This window comes from Rhinolophus sinicus, chromosome 18 (assembly GCF_057876585.1).
Source record: "Rhinolophus sinicus isolate RSI-liver-muscle chromosome 18, RSI-T2T, whole genome shotgun sequence".
Taxonomy (NCBI): domain Eukaryota; kingdom Metazoa; phylum Chordata; class Mammalia; order Chiroptera; family Rhinolophidae; genus Rhinolophus; species Rhinolophus sinicus.
Window position 1 is genome coordinate 8,177,619 of NC_142518.1, and position 20,104 is coordinate 8,197,722.

General features: G+C 40.8%; 1 protein-coding gene across 6 annotated transcripts in view; it reads left to right on the top strand.

The window, feature by feature from the left end:
- OFD1 (OFD1 centriole and centriolar satellite protein) overlaps positions 1 to 20,104 on the top strand; it is a 35,208-nt gene that overhangs the window by 13,653 nt on the left and 1,451 nt on the right. For all 6 annotated transcript variants that reach the window (XM_088794914.1, XM_088794915.1, XM_088794912.1 and 3 more), the window contains 14 exons: positions 1,039 to 1,175; positions 1,498 to 1,671; positions 3,555 to 3,661; positions 5,755 to 5,874; positions 7,578 to 7,651; positions 9,946 to 10,037; positions 11,039 to 11,228; positions 12,201 to 12,331; positions 12,859 to 12,970; positions 14,665 to 15,240; positions 15,753 to 15,879; positions 17,028 to 17,128; positions 18,185 to 18,301; positions 19,520 to 19,668. In XM_088794914.1, the coding sequence (XP_088651040.1) occupies positions 1,039 to 1,175; positions 1,498 to 1,671; positions 3,555 to 3,661; positions 5,755 to 5,874; positions 7,578 to 7,651; positions 9,946 to 10,037; positions 11,039 to 11,228; positions 12,201 to 12,331; positions 12,859 to 12,970; positions 14,665 to 15,240; positions 15,753 to 15,879; positions 17,028 to 17,128; positions 18,185 to 18,301; positions 19,520 to 19,668 (2,207 nt within the window). The remainder of the gene's footprint in view (positions 1 to 1,038; positions 1,176 to 1,497; positions 1,672 to 3,554; positions 3,662 to 5,754; positions 5,875 to 7,577; positions 7,652 to 9,945; positions 10,038 to 11,038; positions 11,229 to 12,200; positions 12,332 to 12,858; positions 12,971 to 14,664; positions 15,241 to 15,752; positions 15,880 to 17,027; positions 17,129 to 18,184; positions 18,302 to 19,519; positions 19,669 to 20,104) is intronic.

Consider the following 20,104-nt stretch of genomic DNA (forward strand, 5'->3'; position numbering starts at 1 on the left):
GGGAGGAAGAGCAACTTTGAAACACCCTGTCTGGGGTTTTCTAGAACTAATGTTAGAGTCTGAGTTTTCTGGCCCATGATCCAGAGCCTTTTCCACTGTATAGCCTTTGTATAATACCATCCTGTCTTTTAGTTGTAGCTCAGGAGAGAAGGGAAACAGCTGGCTAAAATGATGTGATTCGTCCATTTCTTGGCCCTTCCTTACTCTTAAGCAACAATAGTGCCTTTAACTTGTAAGGCAATCAGAAGTTCAAACATTTCAGTTATTTCTGCCAGCCATTTTTCTCCTGTGTGTACTTTTTTGTAGGTGTGGGTATTATACATGATTGAGATTGTACTCTAGGTCCTGGTTTGCACTCTGCTATGTGGTTGGTTTGAGGGCCACGGGTCTACTGGACAGAGCGCTACAATGCGAGACAGTCAGGAGACCTGGCTCTACTCCCAGTTATGCCATTACGTAGTTGCTTAGCCCTCTGGGAGTCACTACACTGTGTGGACATCTGTGTCCGTCTCTGTACAGTGGAACACTTGAAACACGTGACCTTGGATTCATTTTAAGGTCAGTGTTTTCAATATGTGAGTCAACTTGCCCCCAGACCAATAAAACAACTCTGTGTTGGCATTTAGAGACTGGAAAGAGATTCTAGTGTTTTTTGACTTAAACTGTATTCTTTCTTTTCCCCTGACATTTTATGATGAAAATTTTCAAGCATCCAAAAAAGTTGAAGCAGTTTTACAATCAGTCTTACAGTAAACACTTGTATACCTAGATTCCGCTGTTAAATTTGTGTTATATAATACTTGCTTGATCACTTACTGTCCATCCAGTAATCTAGCTTAATTTTTTGGTGCATTTCAAAGTAAACTGCAGACATCCCTGTACTTTCCCTGCTCTTGGCTTTTTTTTTCTTTTTCTTTTTTTTTAAATTTATTGGGGTGACAATTGTTAGCTCTTGGCTTTTTAACAGTCCTCTGGCCTCTTGCTCACCTGACCACATTTCTTTATCCTAATGTCCTGTGTGTGTGTTTTTTTTAATAGCTGAGAAGCTTCAGCTTATTGATAATCAGTTTGCAGATGCTTACTCTCAGCGTCCAAAGTTAGAATCCATAGAAATAAAGTTAAATGAATATAAGAGAGAAATAGAACAGCAGCTTCAGACAGAAATGTATCAAAAGGTAAGTTTATCTTGTTGCTGTTAACAAAGTGATATTTTTGCTTGTCTTCTCGTGTTAATCTTAAGTATATGGGAAAATATCTAGACTCTTGATTAATGAATGTGATACTACGTATACTATTGTGCATATTATTTTTCTTTCTACTTCATGTCATTTCCTTTTGCCTTTTGAATGAGTCTTATGGGTACAGTGAATGAGATGAAACTCAACATGAATTAAAATATATATGTTTAGGCATTGATGTTAAACCCATCCGGAGAATTTGTTACTATTTCTTTAGTGTAGTTACTGGTATTAACAATTAATTGTGATTAATTGACAGTTGAAGGTTTTAAAAAATACTGAAATCGCAAAATTTATAATGGAAGAGAAAAGAAAGTCTGAGAAAGAATTAGCTGAGTTCCGGAATGAATTTGAAAGAGCTCGTCAAGCAAAATCTGAAGCCCTCATTTCTCAGGAAAAGATGACCCTTGAGAGAATTCAAAAGTACCAGGAGGTAATATTTTAAAATCATATACTGGGTGGCTGATTCCTGCAGCTGTTAGGATTGGCTCAAAGTCCAGGAACAAGGTGGGACAGTTGCAGGAATAATCGATGCCACAAGGCCCTAGAGGACCAGTAGGGACTGGGATCAAAAGCACAAGTGGAAGGACCAGCCTTGAAAAGGATACTCGGAATTCTTTCTTCTGAGACTCAGGAAGGAAAGAACTTGCAAGGATGTGAACGTCCATGTTGGGATTGTGAGAAACTGACACAAAATGAGGGGCAGATTTGAGGGTTAGGTAGCAGAGGGAGAGGACCAGCAGTGTGGAATGGCTGCTGGAGGTAAAGGAAGAGCAGCTCTCTGAAGCAGGCAGCACTGATCGAGCTGTGTTGAGGGCCCTGCTGAGATGGGCAGCCTGGATTTGAAGTAGACCAGACCTGGTGCGTGTAGGTGATTGTTCTGTTGTAGCTCTTGGGAGGATTTGTAAGGCCAGCGAGGGCAGAGAGATACAGGTATTTGGGAGTGGAGCTTTATAGAGCTGAATTTATTTGACTTGAGAAAGGCAGCCTATTGAATTGAAGACATTGGTGTTGAACAAGATGGTAAAGGGAACCAGAGGAGAAAGTGGATGGCTACCAACCTAGGGGAGAAAGGAGGGCTGCGTGGCAGTCTCAAAGACATCAAGGAATAGGTCTGCGGATACTGACAGGTACGAGAATAAGGACGGACCAAGAGCACAGAGTTGCAGCTTGAGGTCTCTGGTGAAGATTGGAAACAATTCAATGTGCTGCCATCAGAACAAAGGTGAAGGTCCCAGGAGTAGAGGAGTCCAGGGCTGCAGGAGTCTTCCACATGGCCATTTGATCTGTCACCTGGGAAAGGGACTGGACAGCAGGTGGAGAGGTTGAGGAGTGGCAGGGAGAGATTGCATCCACTCCTTTAGGAAAAACAGGTTCCTTTGCCAAAGCTGTCAGATGAGACGGGATTTGGGGCACTGTTTCCTGTGCGCACAGAACTACTGGTATCAGGAGGTGTTGGAAGGGGGGTTTCCTCCCAGCCTCCATCCTCGCTTGGGGCTTCTCATGAGACCCAGTTATTTAATGGTACTTGCACCCCCTCTATGATTTTTTATAGCATTTCTGGGAATTGGGCTCATTTTAACTCAAAACGAATGTGGAAGCACAGATCTTTGAGATGATTGGATTGTGTTTAGATTGACAAGTTCATCTTCAAGATGCATGACTGACTAATTAGTTAGTTAACGCCTAAATCCCCAGTTAGTTAACAGATTCTCTGAAGGCTCTGGAGGTTGGCATCCTCATGAAAGGCATCGTACCTTTTTATTCCCTGCCTGGAATGCCCTTCCCCTTCTCTCACGGGTAAAACTGTCCTGTCCTTCAAACTCCAGCTTGAATGACACCTCCTTGTGATGCCTTCCCTGACTCCCGTGACAGACTCATTTAGGCGTCATTCCTGCTCTGGGTCTTGATTGACTTTCAGACAGCAACTACTGAGCCACGGGGATTCTAGTCTTTTAGTTTTATTTCTGAATATACATTTTCTTTCTTTCTTTCTTTCTCTTTTTTGTTTTTGCTGAAGAACTTACCAAAATTTTAAATACGTGTCTGAGAGGTGTTAATTAACTAGTAGAATAATTAGACAAGGGATGTTAGGAATATAGGGTAATGTAGCTTAACAGTTTTTGGAGGAGGGAGTAAATTTGGGCGTAACCAGAACAGGCAAAATGCATATCTCGAATTGGAACTTTTTGAAAGTGAAATTGTTACTCTAAATGTCCGTACTTTGTTTTCTGGAATTTAGGAAGCAGTCTACTAGTTCAAGTCTGTTTTATTTTCTTTAGCTTGCTTGCTAAAAATCAATGCTTTCCTGTACAGATTGAAGCAAAAGAAATTTATGCGCAAAGGCAGCTTCTGCTAAAAGATATAGACTTGCTAAGGGGCAGAGAAGCAGAACTGAAGCAAAGAATTGAAGCTTTTGAATTGTAAGTAATGTGTATTCATTTTGGATATTCAGAATGAATGAGATTAAAAAGAACTACATATGCCTAAATAGTCTAATGTTAATAATGTAATTGCCAAGTAGAGTTCTTGGTTATAAAGATATTACCTAGCTTCAAAAAGGCACATGTTAAGAGAAAAAAGACTAGGGTTTTGCGTTTGAAATACTAGACGTTGGGATGAAAAGTAGAACGCAAGACCATCATCACAGCACAGTAAGACCAGACACGTAATTTGAAGATGCTAATAATGCTTTAACAAATCATGTTTCACATTTACGTTCAGTCATTCAGATCTAATGGTTGCATGTGCATATAGTGACTGAGTTTCAGATATCCAGACCTGCCACATTTGCCTGCTCTGCTGTCAGTGGAAATGCGGTGACTCTGATTTGACTTGTACTGGGTGAAATGATTTCTTGTGCTGTGTGTGTTACTTTTGCTAAGTGCTCACAAATGCCTCATTCTTCAGATCTTACCCGGGATTAATAGCAAGCTCACCAGTCTACACTTTATGGAATAAGCTTTCTTTCCCATTAGGTTCTGCTATTAATTGATACTCACAAATACTCCAGGAATCTGACTTCATTCAGGATTTGTCTCCATTTTCATTAATTGTTCTCTCATTTATATAAGATTCAATTTATTTAATTTCTTCTCTCTGCTCACCTTACTCTCTTTTCGGCAATACTAAAGAGGTAAATTGATCATGAGAGCAAAAAGGAAAGTAACAAAATTTGAGTGGAGATGGTTCACGATTATATAATCACTTTACCTCCAGTACCCCTATTCCCAATGAGGCATATATACTCAATATAGGTTTTTTTGAAATTTATTTATTTATTTTTAAATAATTTCTTATTTTTCAATTACAGTTGACATACAACATTGTATTAGTTTCAAGTGTATGACATAATGATTAGACATTTTAATAACTTATGAAATGATGACCCCAATAAATCTAGCAGTACCCATCTGACACTATACTAATACAGTATTATAGACTGTAGTCCCTATGCTGTACTATTATATCCCTGTGACTATTTTGTAACTGCAATTTGTACCTGTTAATCTCTTCTCCCCTCCCCGCCAACCTCCTTCCCCTCTGGCAACCATCAGTTCTCTGTATCTATGAGTCTGTTTCTGTTTTGTTTGTTCGTTTATTTTGTTCTTTAGACTCCACACGTAAGTGAGATTATATAGAATTTGTCTGACTTATTTCACTCAGCATAATACCCTGTAGGCCCATCCATGTTGTTGCAGATGGCAACATTTCATCCATTTTTGTGGCTGAGGAATACTGCATTGTATGTATGTACCACCTCCTCTCTATCCATTAAACTCCGTATAGTTTGCTGTTCCTTTGCCTCATGGGAAGCAAACATATAGAGCTTTTATCCTTTGCTTGGAATAGTCAGGGTTCCCCAGCACTGCTCATGGCTTGAGTACCTGTGAACCTGATGCCCTGGGTCTTATTGATTGTGTGGGTGATTTCAGGTCTCACTATGAAGACCATTGTGTTCTTCAGTATTTGGAAGTTCTCATTGATCCATCTATGTTTTGCTCTATCTTTTGGCACTTTTTAATTTTCAATCGCTAGATTATTAAATGCCAAAAACAAATCTTCTACCTTTAAAATCTATGGGCTAAATAATTAAATCTCAGTTAGAAATAATATTACAGAAGAAACAAGCACTTAAATGGACTAACGTTAAGTTTGATTAGTTGTTTTGCAACTAATAACATTATTCTTTTACCCCTGAACTGATTATGGCCACTTATCACCTGTAACCACTTTTTAAGTGTGAATCATCTTCTGTGAAAAATGACTTTGTTTTGACAGTTTCATGCTGCCTCCAGCCTGGTGCCACCATATAGCTCCATCTGCTACTTCAGATCCATCATAACTAGGTCATGAAATAGACGGAAGACTTCTGGCCCTTCCCATTTACTTCCCAGCGGTGACAGTCACATAACAGTTTTAGTCTGTGGAACTAAAAACACATGTTTTTTCCCTCAAGTCTTCACTTCAGACATTTTAGTTTCTTACTTGGTTTATATATTTTTTCTAATTTCAGGGACCAGAGGCTACAGGAAGAAAAAAATAAAAGTGTGACTGATGCACTTAGGAGACGGGAGCTGGATATAAAGAATATTGAGGACACCTATGACCAGAAGCTCAGGAATGAAATTCTAAAGTAATTGTTTGATGTTTTTTAAAGAAGTGATGTTTGAATTAAGTTTATGGAAATATGGCAACACTAATGAAGTAGCTAAGACTAACATGGCAAAAGTTAGTGTTTACAAAAACATGTTTTCTTTGACAGTCAAGCCTTTTCTATGAGTATTTGAGTTAAGATAGTTTTAAAAGGATACAGCATCCTCTCCTCATTCTTACTCATAGGTCATCTAACATGTATTGTGGGCCTGTGATTTGCTTTCATTTTTAGGGCACCTTATGAGATGCTCAGCTTGCACTGCTGATAAGCTATAAAATTGGGATTATAATCATTTTTCGTTTTCTTTTCCTCGACCCCTCTCATAGTGCCACTAACTAGGGGATATCTGACAATTTATACATTATTCTACCTGTAGTCGTAGTATTGGTGTGTGAGCATGTGCCCTTTAGTCCTTCAAGATTCTACAGAGACAGAATCAAAAGAAACAAACTGAAATTAACTATATGAAGCAAAAATGATACAGGGAGAGGAAAATATCCACAGCTATGGTTACTATGCTTTCCTATAGTCTGAGTTCTGTTGTGTTACACTGACTAATATCTTAGGGCGAAGACATTAAGCTCATGGTAACTTCTCTCTCCAGTGCTCAGTGTAGGATCTCACATAATAAGTGTTCAGTTAATATTTACTGAGTAAATGAATTATTGGCCAACAGATGACTCAACTCAGCTGCTCTGGGCACTTCTTAATCATTATCTTCTTTACTGCCTTGCTCATAATTTGTCACTGATAATTCCACTATGTAGTATTTGCAAAGGTTTCTTCAGGTTACTCTTGAAAAGAATTCTAAGGAAAAGAAATCTAGCACCTTTCCATGTATCCGTTTTGAAAGGAGGCTGTTATCTCTACATATTTTATGTGGGTTCCTCAAATATAGTAGCAGATACTGAAGTACGTAATTGTAAACTTTTAGGAAGAAATGAATGCGTGTGTTTGTTACTTGACATACCCACGGGGAGAGAGCATGAACTGTTTGGTGTCATTCGTCTGGTGGGGTGTCCTCTGTGACTTTGGCAAGTGTTGGAGTTTGGAGGATATTCACCACAGGAATGCTTCTCTTTTCTTTTCTTTCTGCCATCTCAGAACCAAAAAGCCAGCCAGTAACAATTGGTGGAGATAAGTAAAACTGCGTGGAAATGTGCCTTTTGGTATTGCCAATTCGGATTATAAAGGTGTTGGTAGTTAGCTCCCAGTTGGCAGTTGGCTCCTGGGAGGGGGTGGGGAGGCGGGCAGGTGGTTTGGAAATGACATACTTCTTATCATTTAGACTCAGTTGTACGACAGTGGCAAGAACGATGAGATAAGTGTGTTCGAAGTGAGGGGGAGTATTTTGAGGGGGATCAATGGCAATGTGTCTTTTACTGTAATAAATTTACTTAAACATTCACCGTATTTTTTGATCACACCTCGTATAGAGTGTGAATTTAACTTAATGTACTCCTTTATGTCAGTCCAACTGACGAATGATTGCTCAGTAACCTCACAAGTTTGGGGGCACAATTTATAGGATTGCAGCAGGCTTTTACTGGACCTTTTACATTCAGAATTTGGATCTCTGGCCTTGACGTTTATGTGCTGTCATGTTCAGTACCCTCATGCATTGATAGGAGTCTGTCCAGGAAAGTAACAAGAAACTCATTTTCAGTCATTCTGATTCTCAGGTATCAGCTTGAACTAAAGAACGACTACATCGCTAGAACTAACAGACTGATTGAAGAAGAAAGGAAGAATAAAGGTGATTCTTAAGGGGGGAGGACTATTTTATTCAGTTCTGATGTAGGCTCTTAGCTTCCTAAATTGGGTCTGTTCTATATTCTGAAAATATATATACCTTATACTTCATTGTTACTACAAAATTACACATTTTTTTGTCCTTTTAATTTTACAAAATTTTTAAAAAATAGTCATTGTCTTTCACTATGTTTTTGCAAACCTTCATGTTTAACCTTTTGTATAAAGGTCACTGATTCATTGGCAGGATTTTATCCAACTTTATTATTATTTTTTGTTTATGAGAAAAATAATATGTCAAAATGACCCTTATCCTGAGAGGAAGTAGGGTATTCAGAATTTTTTTCCCCCATTCTCCTACCCCTTTCCCCTTGGACAATCATTAGCTTCTTCTCTCTATCTGTGGGTCTGTTTCTGTTTTGTTTATTCATTGGTTTTGTTTTAGATTCCACATATAAGGGAAATCATATAGTATTCGTATTTCTCTGTCTGATTTATTTCACTTAGCATAATACCCTCTAGGTCCATCCATGTTGTTGCAAATGGCAAGTTTTCATTCCTTTTTATTGCTGAATAATATTCCATTGTATACTTGTACCACATCTGCTTTACCCAGTCATCTATTAGTAGACATCTAGGTTGCTTCTATATCTTGTAATGCTGCATAATACTAGTAATGCAATGCTTCCATGTTACTATAATGCTGCAATGGACATAGGGGTGCATCTATCTTTCCAAATTAGTGTCTTTGTGTTTTTTTTTCGGGTAAATACCCAGGAGTGGAATTGCTAGATCATATGGCAGGTCTATTTTTAATTTTTTGAGGAATCTCCATAATGTTTTCCATAGTGGCTGCACTAATTTACAATCCCAATAGTGTATAAGGGTTCCCTTTTCTCTACATCCTCACCAGTACTTGGTGTTTGTGGATTTATTGATAAGTTATTCTGACAGGTGTGAGGTGGTATCTCATTGTGGTTTTAATTTGCATTTCTCTGATGATTAGTGATGTTGATCATCTTTTCATAGGTCTATTGGCCATCTGTATGTCCTCTTTGGGGAAATGTCTATTCAGGTCCTCTGCCCTATTTTTAATGGATTGTTTGTTTTTTTGGTGTTAAGTTGTATGAGTTCCTTATGTATTTTGCATATTAACCCCTTATCAGATGTATTATTTGCAAATATCTTATCCCATTCAGCAGGTTGTCTTTTTGTTTTGTTGGTGATTTCCTTTGCTGTGCAAACACTTTTTAGTTTGATATAGTCCCATTTGTTTATTCTTTTGTTGATTCTTCCCCGGGGACACATATCCAAAAAATACTGCTGAAAGCAACGTCAGAGAGTTTACTACCCATGTTTTCTTCTAGGAATTTATGGTTTCATGTCTTACATTTAAGTCTTTAATTCATTTTGAGTTTATTTTTGTATATTTTGTATATTTTCATATATTTGAATATATTTTGATAAATCTGTGATTGTCAAGAAGGTAGCAGCAACTATTGCTGCCTGGTAAATGTTACTCTTAACCATGAGAAACTTCATTTTTACTAATGGAAAAGTTTATTTTAACTTCTCTGTCCCCTGTGACCTAATTCCTTATTTTTTTTTTTTTTACTTCTAATATATTTTTATGCTTCATGATATTTTCTCTTGACATCTAACCTCCTAAACTGTTGTATCCATTAGCACGGGACTAGGAATGTTGGATAATATTTCAAGCTCCAGGTATTTTACATTTCAGTGTTTCTAAAAACTTGCCTGTGACAAGAAGTTGAACTTTTGGTAGAAACTTCAAAGGAATTCTTGGGAGTGAACTAGGGCTGGGTACTTGATGTTGACCTATAAGGTCACGCAGTACGTGTCTGCTCCTTTGTGACTATCTGGGGGAGAGTAATACTTCTTTAGGAATTAGGACCATCATGTATTCAGCAAATCATTTTTTGATGATGTATCTACACATAGACTTGTGTTAAAGACAAAATTGTGACTACAGAGTTGTAACAGACAAACCTTTGTCTTTAAGGAAATTGAGAACTGTTGGCATGAGGGTTCTGAGCAGACGATGTGACTCTGGTTAGTGTGTTAGTAGGAGGAAATTCACCACATTTATGACCGTTATAACTAACTTCCTGTCACCTGTTGGTAACAGGGCTTATTTCTTACTTGCCTGCTGATTTTCTGCTATTTTAGATTATGAAATAATGGTCATTAGGTCTGATATACTGGCTATAAATTGTTAAGTGACTTTTATATTCACTAGAAAAACATGATGTTTAATTGGTTGGCTCTTTCTTACAGAAAAAGCTATACATTTGCAAGAGGAGCTCACAGCTGTTAATTCAAAAAAGGAAAAACTCAATCATTATGCAAATCGTGTGAAAGAACTTGAGGTAATTGTTAACAGCCTATTATTTTTTTTGAAATCGCTATTCAACAATATGTGAAACTTTAGTTTTACCCATACATAGTTTATCTTAAGTTATACTCTTGGTGTGTTTGGACTGTTTATTATACGACTAAGAAGGTGATGGCTGAACTTAAGTTAATTCAGTAGTTCTTCATTTCAATCTTATGCTCCTAGGGAAGCATAGAAAGAGGATATCCTATGGGGCTTAGAGTTCTGCTTGAATCCTGTGGCTCCTTTACTGCATGTGTGCCTTCTGGCAAGTTCTGTGATCTCCGATTCCATTTCCTTAAACTTTGGGATATTGCCACATTCCATGGTTGTTGAGGGACTTGAGTGAGCTGATTGATGTGCGTAGCATATAGCAGATGGCCGGTACACATTAGTTTCTGCCTCAGCCTCTTCTGTACATTGGGGTCTTACAGATAAAAACAGAGTGAGGTGCATTTTTCACATGCCACTCTTACTTTCTTTCTGTTCATTCATGTGTTTGCTAGCTGAAGCCCAGAACTGGAACTTTAGGTATTTAATGTATACTCTGTATGTAAAAAAATTTTTTGTAGCTGTAATGACTTACTTGAGAACTTTGTAGGCTTTTGTATACAAACATTATACTAAGAAAAGGAAAGCACCCTCCGTCATGTTTGTGATATCTCACCTTTTCATATTTAAGAATAAATATTGCTACAATCTGTGATTGCTGTGGGGACTCTAGTTTCATCTGGTAAATGGAGTGATAATGAGAAGCACTTACTTTGTAGGACAGGGTTCTACATAAATAAAGTTGGATGAACTCCCCCTGCTCCAACTCTAGGGCAAAAGATGACTTTCACTGGTGCAGTTGGGGTCTTGTTGTTGCAGAGAACCAGACTTCTGTCAAGTGGCCTTAATTACTTGGTGCCACCCGGCTTCAGGCAGCCTGCCAGCTCTGGCTTAAGCAGTACTGTTGTCACTGTTTAAATGTAAGTTTTAATTTGTCAATTCCAGCTTGATCTAGAGTCTGTCAAAGCCCAGTCTTTGGCAATAACAAAGCAAAACCACCTACTGAATGAAAAGATTAAAGAGATGGGTGACTATTCACTGCTGAAAGAAGGGAAACTGGAGCTGCAGGCACAAAATAAAATGCTTAAACAACAACTGGAAGAGAGTAGAAAGGAAAACTTGCATCTCCTAAACCGTATGTCTTTTTACTTGATTTGCATGTTTTTATAATTCATATTCACTTAGTATTTTGAAACTGTGCTTTGTACCTGTAAGGGAGACTTCAATGGGGAAATTTTAGTGAAATTAAGATTCTCGGCTTGAAGGTACTTCCTTTTTGCTTGCTTTTGAATAATTATTAGTGCCACTAAGAAGAAATGTTTTTAAACTGTAAAAATCTGCCTCTCTGGATGGTAGCAGATTCCCCTTGGGCTCTGCTGGTCGGGTTTGGCCAGTGGGGACATCCTCAAGCTCTGGGATGGAGGGATGACTGAGGTTGTTAGTACCTCCCCCCCCTCCCCCCACTCCCGCCACCTCTGTGTGCAGTGGCCCTGAGCTGGCCCTGCACCTCTTAGCCAGGCAAGATCCCAGTGCTTGGGGCATAGACTCTCCAGTTCTGACAAATCCTCCCTCCCTGTCCATGTAGGACCAAGGAGTGGTAAGAGCATGGCCCCTGTACTAGCCCAGGGAACTGCACCATCCTTTGTGCCTACCTTACATAAGTTGCCTTTTATGAGAGGGTCCCAACTGAACCCTGTGGGGCAACTCCATCTGCTCTCTGCCTGGACCCCGAGTACCGCTGACAGATGCATGGACTGGACCTTGGGGCAGTCATCAACAGGCTTTGATGGAGGGCTCCTTCAGTGCCTTCTGGATGTGGTAGAGGGGAGAGGCCGGCTTTCAAGCTAAGTGGAGGATTGGAAAGAATTCTTTTACTTGGAGTAGGACTATGTAGAGTAATAAAGTTTGCGTTTACATGCCTTAAATTCTTTTGTTCTGAAATTTGTGAGTCAGGATTGCTTTTAGTCCATTTAATGTAATTCATATGTAATAGTAATCATGTGCATACAAAGAAAAGGGAGAACGGTTTAAAATCTCTTGAGCCGGTTTTGTTACGTGAAATAAGAGAACTTCAGGTTGGTAATGACCAGGTGTTTTACCTTTTTAGGCATAGCTCAGCCATCTCCTGAGCTGGTGATTTTTCAGAAAGAATTAAAGAAAGCAGAAAATGTGATCGCGTTTGAGCATAAGGAGTTCGAAGCCCACAAGCAAGCCCTGCACAACCAGCTGCAAAAGGAAGTGAGTACGGCTCCTTGCTCGGCCCGCTGTTGGGCCAGGAGACGGGTAAACTTGGCATATGTCACACCGGCGTAAATCAGATTGATTTTAACATCAAAAATTACTCCCCAATATGCTGAGGGTATCCTTTCTCATCTGAGACAATTCTCGAGTGATTGTGTGACTTTATATTCATAATAAGTAATAAAATCCGGAGGAAAAGCAAACACACCTAAACACAAAATTATCCAAGTCCTGATGGTGCCCACTGTTTAAGTATCTCTTCATTCTTGCCCTTAGTTTAGAAACATTAACACTCTGATGTCTGCCTCATGCCCTGGAGTAGCTGTTCTTTGAGATAGTGAAGATGGAGGTGGGAAACTTTTTGTGTGTTCTGTTGTTCTTTTCTGGGGACCTGTGCATTACGAGTGTAAAGCTGCTTAGAATTGGCAAAACAAAGAGAATAAGACCAAAAAGAGAATCGTTCCTTTTGAATTGAGCTGCGATTCTTTTATGTTGATTTCTTTTCCTTCTCCAAATCTTTTCAGATTGAGCATTCTGCACTGCTGAAGGCCCAGATATTAGATTACGATGCCTCTGTAAAGAGGTTAACTATGCAGGTGGCTGATTTAAAATTGCAACTGAAACACACTCAGACAGGTCAGAAACCTTTTTAACCTATAAATGTGTGTGTGTAAAGCTTCTGATGTTGGTGGAAATGTAATGATTGTTACTCATTGAATTTTTAATAGTTCTCACAGTAGGGGAAAAGCCATAGAGATATGTGTCATCTTAGAAGTAAAACTCCCTATCCATTTCTGGAACACCAACTGGGTTATCAGCTAAAGTCACTTGTTTTCACAGGTGCCCCATGGCTTGGGAGAGCCTCGTAGCCCAAATAGGAAAGATGTGGCGGTGACACAGAAGTGCCCAAATTCATCCTGGACCTAGGCTTATCTTTTACATTTGTTATCCTGATAATAAGACCAATCGACTCTTCAGTGGTTACACATTCTCCTTGACACATGAGTAAATACGCATGTGGGAGAAGCAGGGTGGCCTAGCAAAAGAGCATTGCCGCTGGAATCAGAAAACTGATTTTGTCTTCAGACCCCAATTTTGAAGTTAGTTGTTTGACCTTGGGCCACAGTTTAACTTCCTTGGACCACAGTTTCCTCGTTTGTAATGGGAATAAGAGTACCTGCCATGGTGAATGAAGATGATATGAGATGGGTCCTACACTCGGAATGGTTCCTGCTGTCATTCTATTGCACATCTTCACTGTGCGTGCATGATACCTGCCCCTTCCTTCTTCATAAGAAGTGTACTGACGCTTAGATACCTTCTTTCACTGCTTTCAAGCCTAAAGCAAGTTTCTGTGTTTTTCCAGTTGATCTGGTTTCTCACACTTCCTGGTTCTGAGCCTTCCTCAGTTCCCATTTGCACTCTTCCCTCATCAGTCCTTGTTCCCTTCTGCACTGGTTTATTTTTATCTTTACTCACTTCTACTCTTTCCTGTTCCTCATTTGCTCTCAACAGTTCTGTTTGCCAAAGTGCCCAGAGCTAAAATCATAGCAATCTGTGTCATGAAAAATAGCTTAATGAAGATGGAACTGTTTTGAACGCATGCATTGCCCACTGCAAGCATGTGTCCTGGAGGCATTGCAGGAGAACAGCGACTACACAGACTGGCTTTGCATGGCCTGCTTTTGCGTTAGGAAATCCCAGCGGCTCGATGCCTTGCCAACCGTGACCCAGCCCCAGTCCCCTGTCTGTAATATGGGAGCAGTGGGAGTTGTTGGCCCTCAGCCTTGTTGTGACTGCAGGACCTCATTCCCTTACCTGAAACCCGGGCCCTGCACTTGATTTTGCCACAGCCCTGGGAGTTCTGGCGCAGCATCCTATAAGGAAGCATGGAGATTAACTCACAGTCAACTGTATGAATATCCATGTTGGGTAGAAGAATAAAGATTATATGTGGGTTTGTATCATTTCAGGTCAATTTATCAACCAGATGAGTTCAGGTCTTGTTAGGCTTTGTGACCAAATAAATTATGAATAAATTTTCAGTTCCCAGAGCTTTTTGGATTTCAAGAGTGTGTATAATGGATTGTGAAGTAGTATCATGGTTAAGAAAGTAGACAAGATCTGTAGCAGCTACATAGGCGCTCTAAATAAATGTTAATAAGTATTCGCATCACTGTGGCTTCAGAAACTGTTTAATACACAAGTTTGTTCTTCTTATTATCTTGTTTCCTTTGTGAAAACAAATAATACTCTCAAGTATATCTCAGTTCTAGTCACTGCCTTTTATCTCCCCCTCGTTTCTCACACTATCTCTTTGTCACCTGCAGCCCTAGAGAATGAAGTGTACCGCAATCCAAAGCAGTCTCTGGTGCATCGTTCTGTCAGCGGTTTCATGGTGCCTCCCAACGGTGACCAAACTGGGGATTTCTTGAAAAATCGTCTTGAACAGGAGAAGCTGATGGCAGGCACAATTACACCAATGGTTATACATTATCCAGATGCAAGCACGGACAGTAGCTCGCCCGATTCAGACCTTGAGTTTGTAGCCAGTGCCAAGACAAGAATGAAGGAGCTGGAGCAAGAGGCCGAACGCTTGGAGAAAGCTTTCCAAGATTACCATCGAAGAGTGAGTCAGTACCCAGCCGCTAGAAGCCCATCAGCAGCCAAGAGCCGGTCACCCCTGCACTTGCTAGGAACTCTCAAGAGTATCAGTTCAAGTTCCCCTGAAAGGCATATTTTTGCAGAGGACGGCGCCTTGTCCAAGCAGCGTCGGGCGGACGACGTGACAGAAGCACTGATGGGCAGCGTGGCCTTACAGCCCTGCAGAGACACTTGCAGACGCCTCTCCTCCACTCCCCTTGCCAAAACTAAACGAAGTCTTGATGGCGAAATGCATCTGGAAGGTGAGCTTCTGCAGAAAGGGTTGTAGGATGCTCTGGACTTGGATGGATCTGGTCCTCAGTAGCCCTCTTGTCTGAGTAGTGCTGCCCTCGACAGCAGGAAGGAGTGAAAAGCGCATGCGTAGCTGGGTCTGGGAACGCCCTAGCCCGGGCACGTGTGTCCTCCGCACCTCTGCCTGCCTGCTGGCAGCAGCGTCAACCTCAGGGCACAGGGTCGGTGTGGGAGGCAGTGGGACAGAGTGGCAAGTTCCAGCACTGGGCTTGGCACACACAGGTCGTCAGAGAGTGACAGTGGCTTTTTCCTTTACCGCTGATTAGTTTTCTGCATTTTATTGTTATCACTGCAGTTTCATGTAGGTGCTTGAATCATTAATTCTGTGTATTGTTTATGCATCATACTCAGCTGTTTGCAAGGATAATAGTTTATTTTCAAAGTAATGGAACTCTAGAAACCACGTTGCCTTTCTCTCTGTGTAATTTGTAATATTCTTGCCCTGGTTTTTTCTGCCCCTTAGGCCTGGGACAATCCACTGCTGTTGTCCCCAGCCCTAGTCCTGACAGAACGCCCCAGCTTTCACCTGCTGAGTCTCTGCACAGCCTTTCCATCCATTCGCCGCCCAGGTCTTTGGAGCAGATGGCTGGGTAAGTACCGTGTTCTGGTGGCTTCAGCCGAGTCTGGTTAACTGCATAAGGGCTCAGCCTTGACTTGTTTGGATTTTTTAGCTGATACTAAAGACCATGTGGCAACATAGAATTTGTGATCAGATTATTAGATGATGTGTGACCTTTGAGAATCATCTGATTTACTGGGGAAAAATTCCTTTAGGCAAATAGGTCATTTCTACTTGTTTGCTAAACTTGCTGTATGGAATATGTGCTATGGTATCGATAAACATCTTTATAGTTCCATGAATACACTCGGTTTATAAAGATAAAAAAACTAATGTACAAAAATCTGCAAAAGCACATAAATTTAGTTGATTTTTAAACTTGAAACAGTTTCACACATCACTAAAAAGTCATTTTAAAGGATATTTTGGTGTTTAAGTATAAACAAACAAAATTCTAATTTGTCCATTGAAATGAATTTTAAAGTGGTTGGGGTCCTAGGGTATGGCTGCTGAAGCAGGATGGAGTAGATGTGTTTAGAAGCTGGGCAGCGGGTTGCCTGGGCTGGGATGTGAGTCACATATGGGCCCCTGCCTGTGCCTGGTCTCTGGTCCCACAGCGTGAGATTCTGTTCCTTAGTTCTGGGCTCCAGCCTGGGCATCTGCGTGTTAATTCAGGTCTACTGTGCAGAGTTGAAAACTGCTACGTGTGCCTGTCATGGTCCTGAAGCATGTAAATTTGTTTTTTAAATATCACTCTTGTGGTAAAGCCAAGAGGAGAGACGAGACCACATGCTGAGTTGGGGCACTTCCATGCATATGGGCTTATGGTATTGCATCTTCAGCTGGCTCCTACCAGTGGTGTGGAGAATTTGTTTTCTTCAATAGGTCTTGTGGTTCTTGACAAAATAAACTCCTGGGAACACCATCACAGTGCAACATCATTCTTTGCTAATGATGGTAGTGGCTGCCTCACAGCATGAGGTGGTTGTAAGGGCTGCCTGAGCTAACGTGTGGTAATTGCTTAGAATGACGCCTGGTGCAGGTAGCTCTCATTCTCAGTGGGAACAATTAATTTTCTAAAGCATTTTCTCGACTCACAAAAGGCTTTTCATCATCCTATGCTCCTGGGTTTTACATTATTAAAGCTTCATATTCATGGATTTTATTCTTCCAATCCAGTCTTTATCAAAGACAAACTGAACTTCAAGACAAAACTGAATCTTCAAATCCAGACAAGCTACCTTTTAAGGGTAATGAGGAATCTGAATCATCTTTTCAATGTAAGTTCAAATATAAGTACCAGTTTTTATAAGTTGAAAATGTAGAAAGCTTAGTTTTGGTGAAACATATCCATTGCTCTGAAAAGCAAAGCAGTTACAAATTAGGACATTTGCATTTTGTGATAAAACCATAAATATAGCTATGTTGCCTCGTGTTTATATCACAAAGATTTTTAGGGGTGCGTTTGAGTTCCATTTGTAAAAAACTTCAGGAAAACCAATAATTTTGAAAGTTGGAGCTAATCCCACAAGTGAACCCTTAATTTACCAAGTTTGGGATTGCCCCGATTTAAAATAAGTGATTTTTTTACTTTTTTTGTTTTGTTGTTGTTCTTTTTTATGGGATATGAAGATGCTCAGTTATTTTTCTTTAATTTATACAGATTCCATCCACTGCCACAGATTTAGAAAACCCATTCTTAGTGAAAGAATGGAGGTGAACGTGTATTAGCTTCATTGCCCAGCGACTGGTGTCCCAGCTCTGGCCCTGCCTTAGCTTGCTCCACCTGGGAGCTTCCTGTTTAAGTGTAAAACTGTGGTGTAGAGTCCACCATCTTCGAGGTTCTTCCCAGCTGGGGAAGTCTTTATGTTTGTATATAACCTATCGTTTAGCCTTGTAAGCTTCATCGCCAAGTCCGAAAGTATATTTTGAACAGTTAAATGAGAGGGCTTTATCAGATTTGCAAATTCTTTGTAACTTTAACCACTTTCTTAACAAGTTCCTTGATATGTGAACAGAATTCACATGATTATCAGCAAGCCAGGTGAATTCTTCTTTGTCACTTCCTGTTGAGTTACAAATCTAATTTTGTAAACAAATGTAATTCTTTAAAGTGTAAGGACACTGAGAAGTGAATACTTCTCAAAGTATTCACTGAATAACATCAGGAGGTTATGCTGAGAATGTCTTACTTAGAATTGTGTAAGGACAGATTGGCCGGTGGCTGTGGCCCAAACTTGCGTGCTCCGCAATGAGCTACCCCACACTGCGCTGTACTCCCTTCTCTCGCTGTTGTTAGGAAGGACTCATGGGACACTGGTTTGCACCTTGTGTAGTTGCAGGGGACGTGCCAAAGCAGTTTGAAGCGGAGGGCGTCCGTCCTGCTGGCGACGTGCCCCATTTGGACTCTGCTGCCGCTGCTCCTGCCAGGGTTGTCTCCTGTCACTACCCAAGTAAGTTTTCCTGTGTTTTAAGTAACAGGTAGCGTGACTGCATGCTGAACGCGTCTGTGCCCTGTACATTACTTCACATATCGTTGAAGGACTGTTTGTAAGCAGGAATTATTCCAAGTCTTGGGGTTGGGGTGTTATCATTATTAATGACATTTCTGAAGTAACGCAATTTGAACTTGTAAAGACAGTGCTGAGGAGAAAATTGAAGGAAAGCCTTCTAATTTAGTCTTCCTGGGCGAATTGCTTTTACATTTTTTTCTTTACTTGTCCAAAGTCTGACAGAGCAGTTAGCTTTTTTGCTTAAGATACTTCTGCAAAAACCATTCCATAAGAGCCTTACCATCTTGGGAAATCATAGTGGGAAATTGAAATAATCGTTAATACCCGTTATACATCTTTAATGTGATTGTAATATTTTACTATTATTTCTTTTCCTATCTTTTGTAACCTTCATTGCCAAATCTGAAAGTGTATTTCCAATAGTTAAGGGAGAGGGCTTAGTCATATTTGCAGGTTCTTTGTAACTAACAACTGTGTTAACCCTGGTGGTTGAGTGAACATGGTGTAGAAAGAGCGTGATTAAAGGGACAGGAATAATAACTTTAGGTGTGAAGCTGGTGCTGTGAGATTTCCATGTGTTGATAGCAGGGAACCTGTCAGAAACATGGATGTGAGGCTGGGGAGAGATCAGACTTGAGAAAAAGATGTGGGAACGATGGGGACACAGGCGATAGCTAAAACCCCAGGAAAGGATCAGCCTGGAGGAAGTGGGGAATGACAGCAAGATGGCTGGGCGCCTGTGTGTGCTGGTTTTGTACTGTTCTGGGCAGGAGAGGCTCAGGCCCCTTTGTGGGAGTCAGAGGAAGAGTTATAAAACTGCCTTGTGGATAAAGAGGGGCTAATGGTAAGTCAGGGCAGAGATGCAGGGCTTGCCTAGGGAAGGATGAAGGAGGGAGGGGGAGGGTGAAGAGGATGAGAAAATGTGATGGGAGGGGAGGCACTTGAAGTCGTTCATGTGCAGGGTGACTTGTATTCATCTCAGTAACGGAAAAGGTGGATGTGGTGCTAGGAGTGGGGCCGGGGGCTGCAAGATCAGGAAGATGGACCAGCAGATCAGAGTCCTCTGAGAATCAAGCAGTCTCCCTGAGTCTCGGCAGGGACTCCTGTTTAAAAGACTGATGTGGGAAGTTACTCACTCTTTATTTCCTTACCCTTTAGGTGTAGATCAGAAACAAATTGAACAGAGAGAAGAAGAAAGCATATGGGAGCAGCAAGTGAAAGAACAAAGGCAGAAAGAAGAAAGAAGGCAGAGTGAACAAGAAGCTTTAGAAAGGGAACGAGAGCTAGAAAAACTGGATCAAGAAAGGGTAATAATACTAAGGAAAGCTGAATTCTCCGTGCTAATTTCTCCATGGTGTACCTTCAGAAAGTACCTTGCTCTCAGGGCCGTGAGTCCTCAGTGTGTCCTGGAGTCATAGCAGTGGTAGGTAACTTAAAAAGCCCTGGGCCTCTGGGCCTCTGCTTTGCCTCAGTACCACAAAGGACTGCACACACGCACCTTAGGAGTTCGTTGCAAAGGGAAGCGTTTGCCAGCCCATTGACGCCTTCTCATCTGGCCCTGAACACACGCCTGTAACGGAGGTAGACCATGTTTTGTAAATGGGCTTTACAGGTCAGCTAGCTGGTACTAGGACTAGCAGAACCCAGGGGAGGTGACTGCCAGTCCACCATGCCTTCCACAGGCTCCCCTGCCCTCCTTCCCGGTTCTCTTTGGCCTTCTGTGTCCTGATTCTGGTCCCAGAC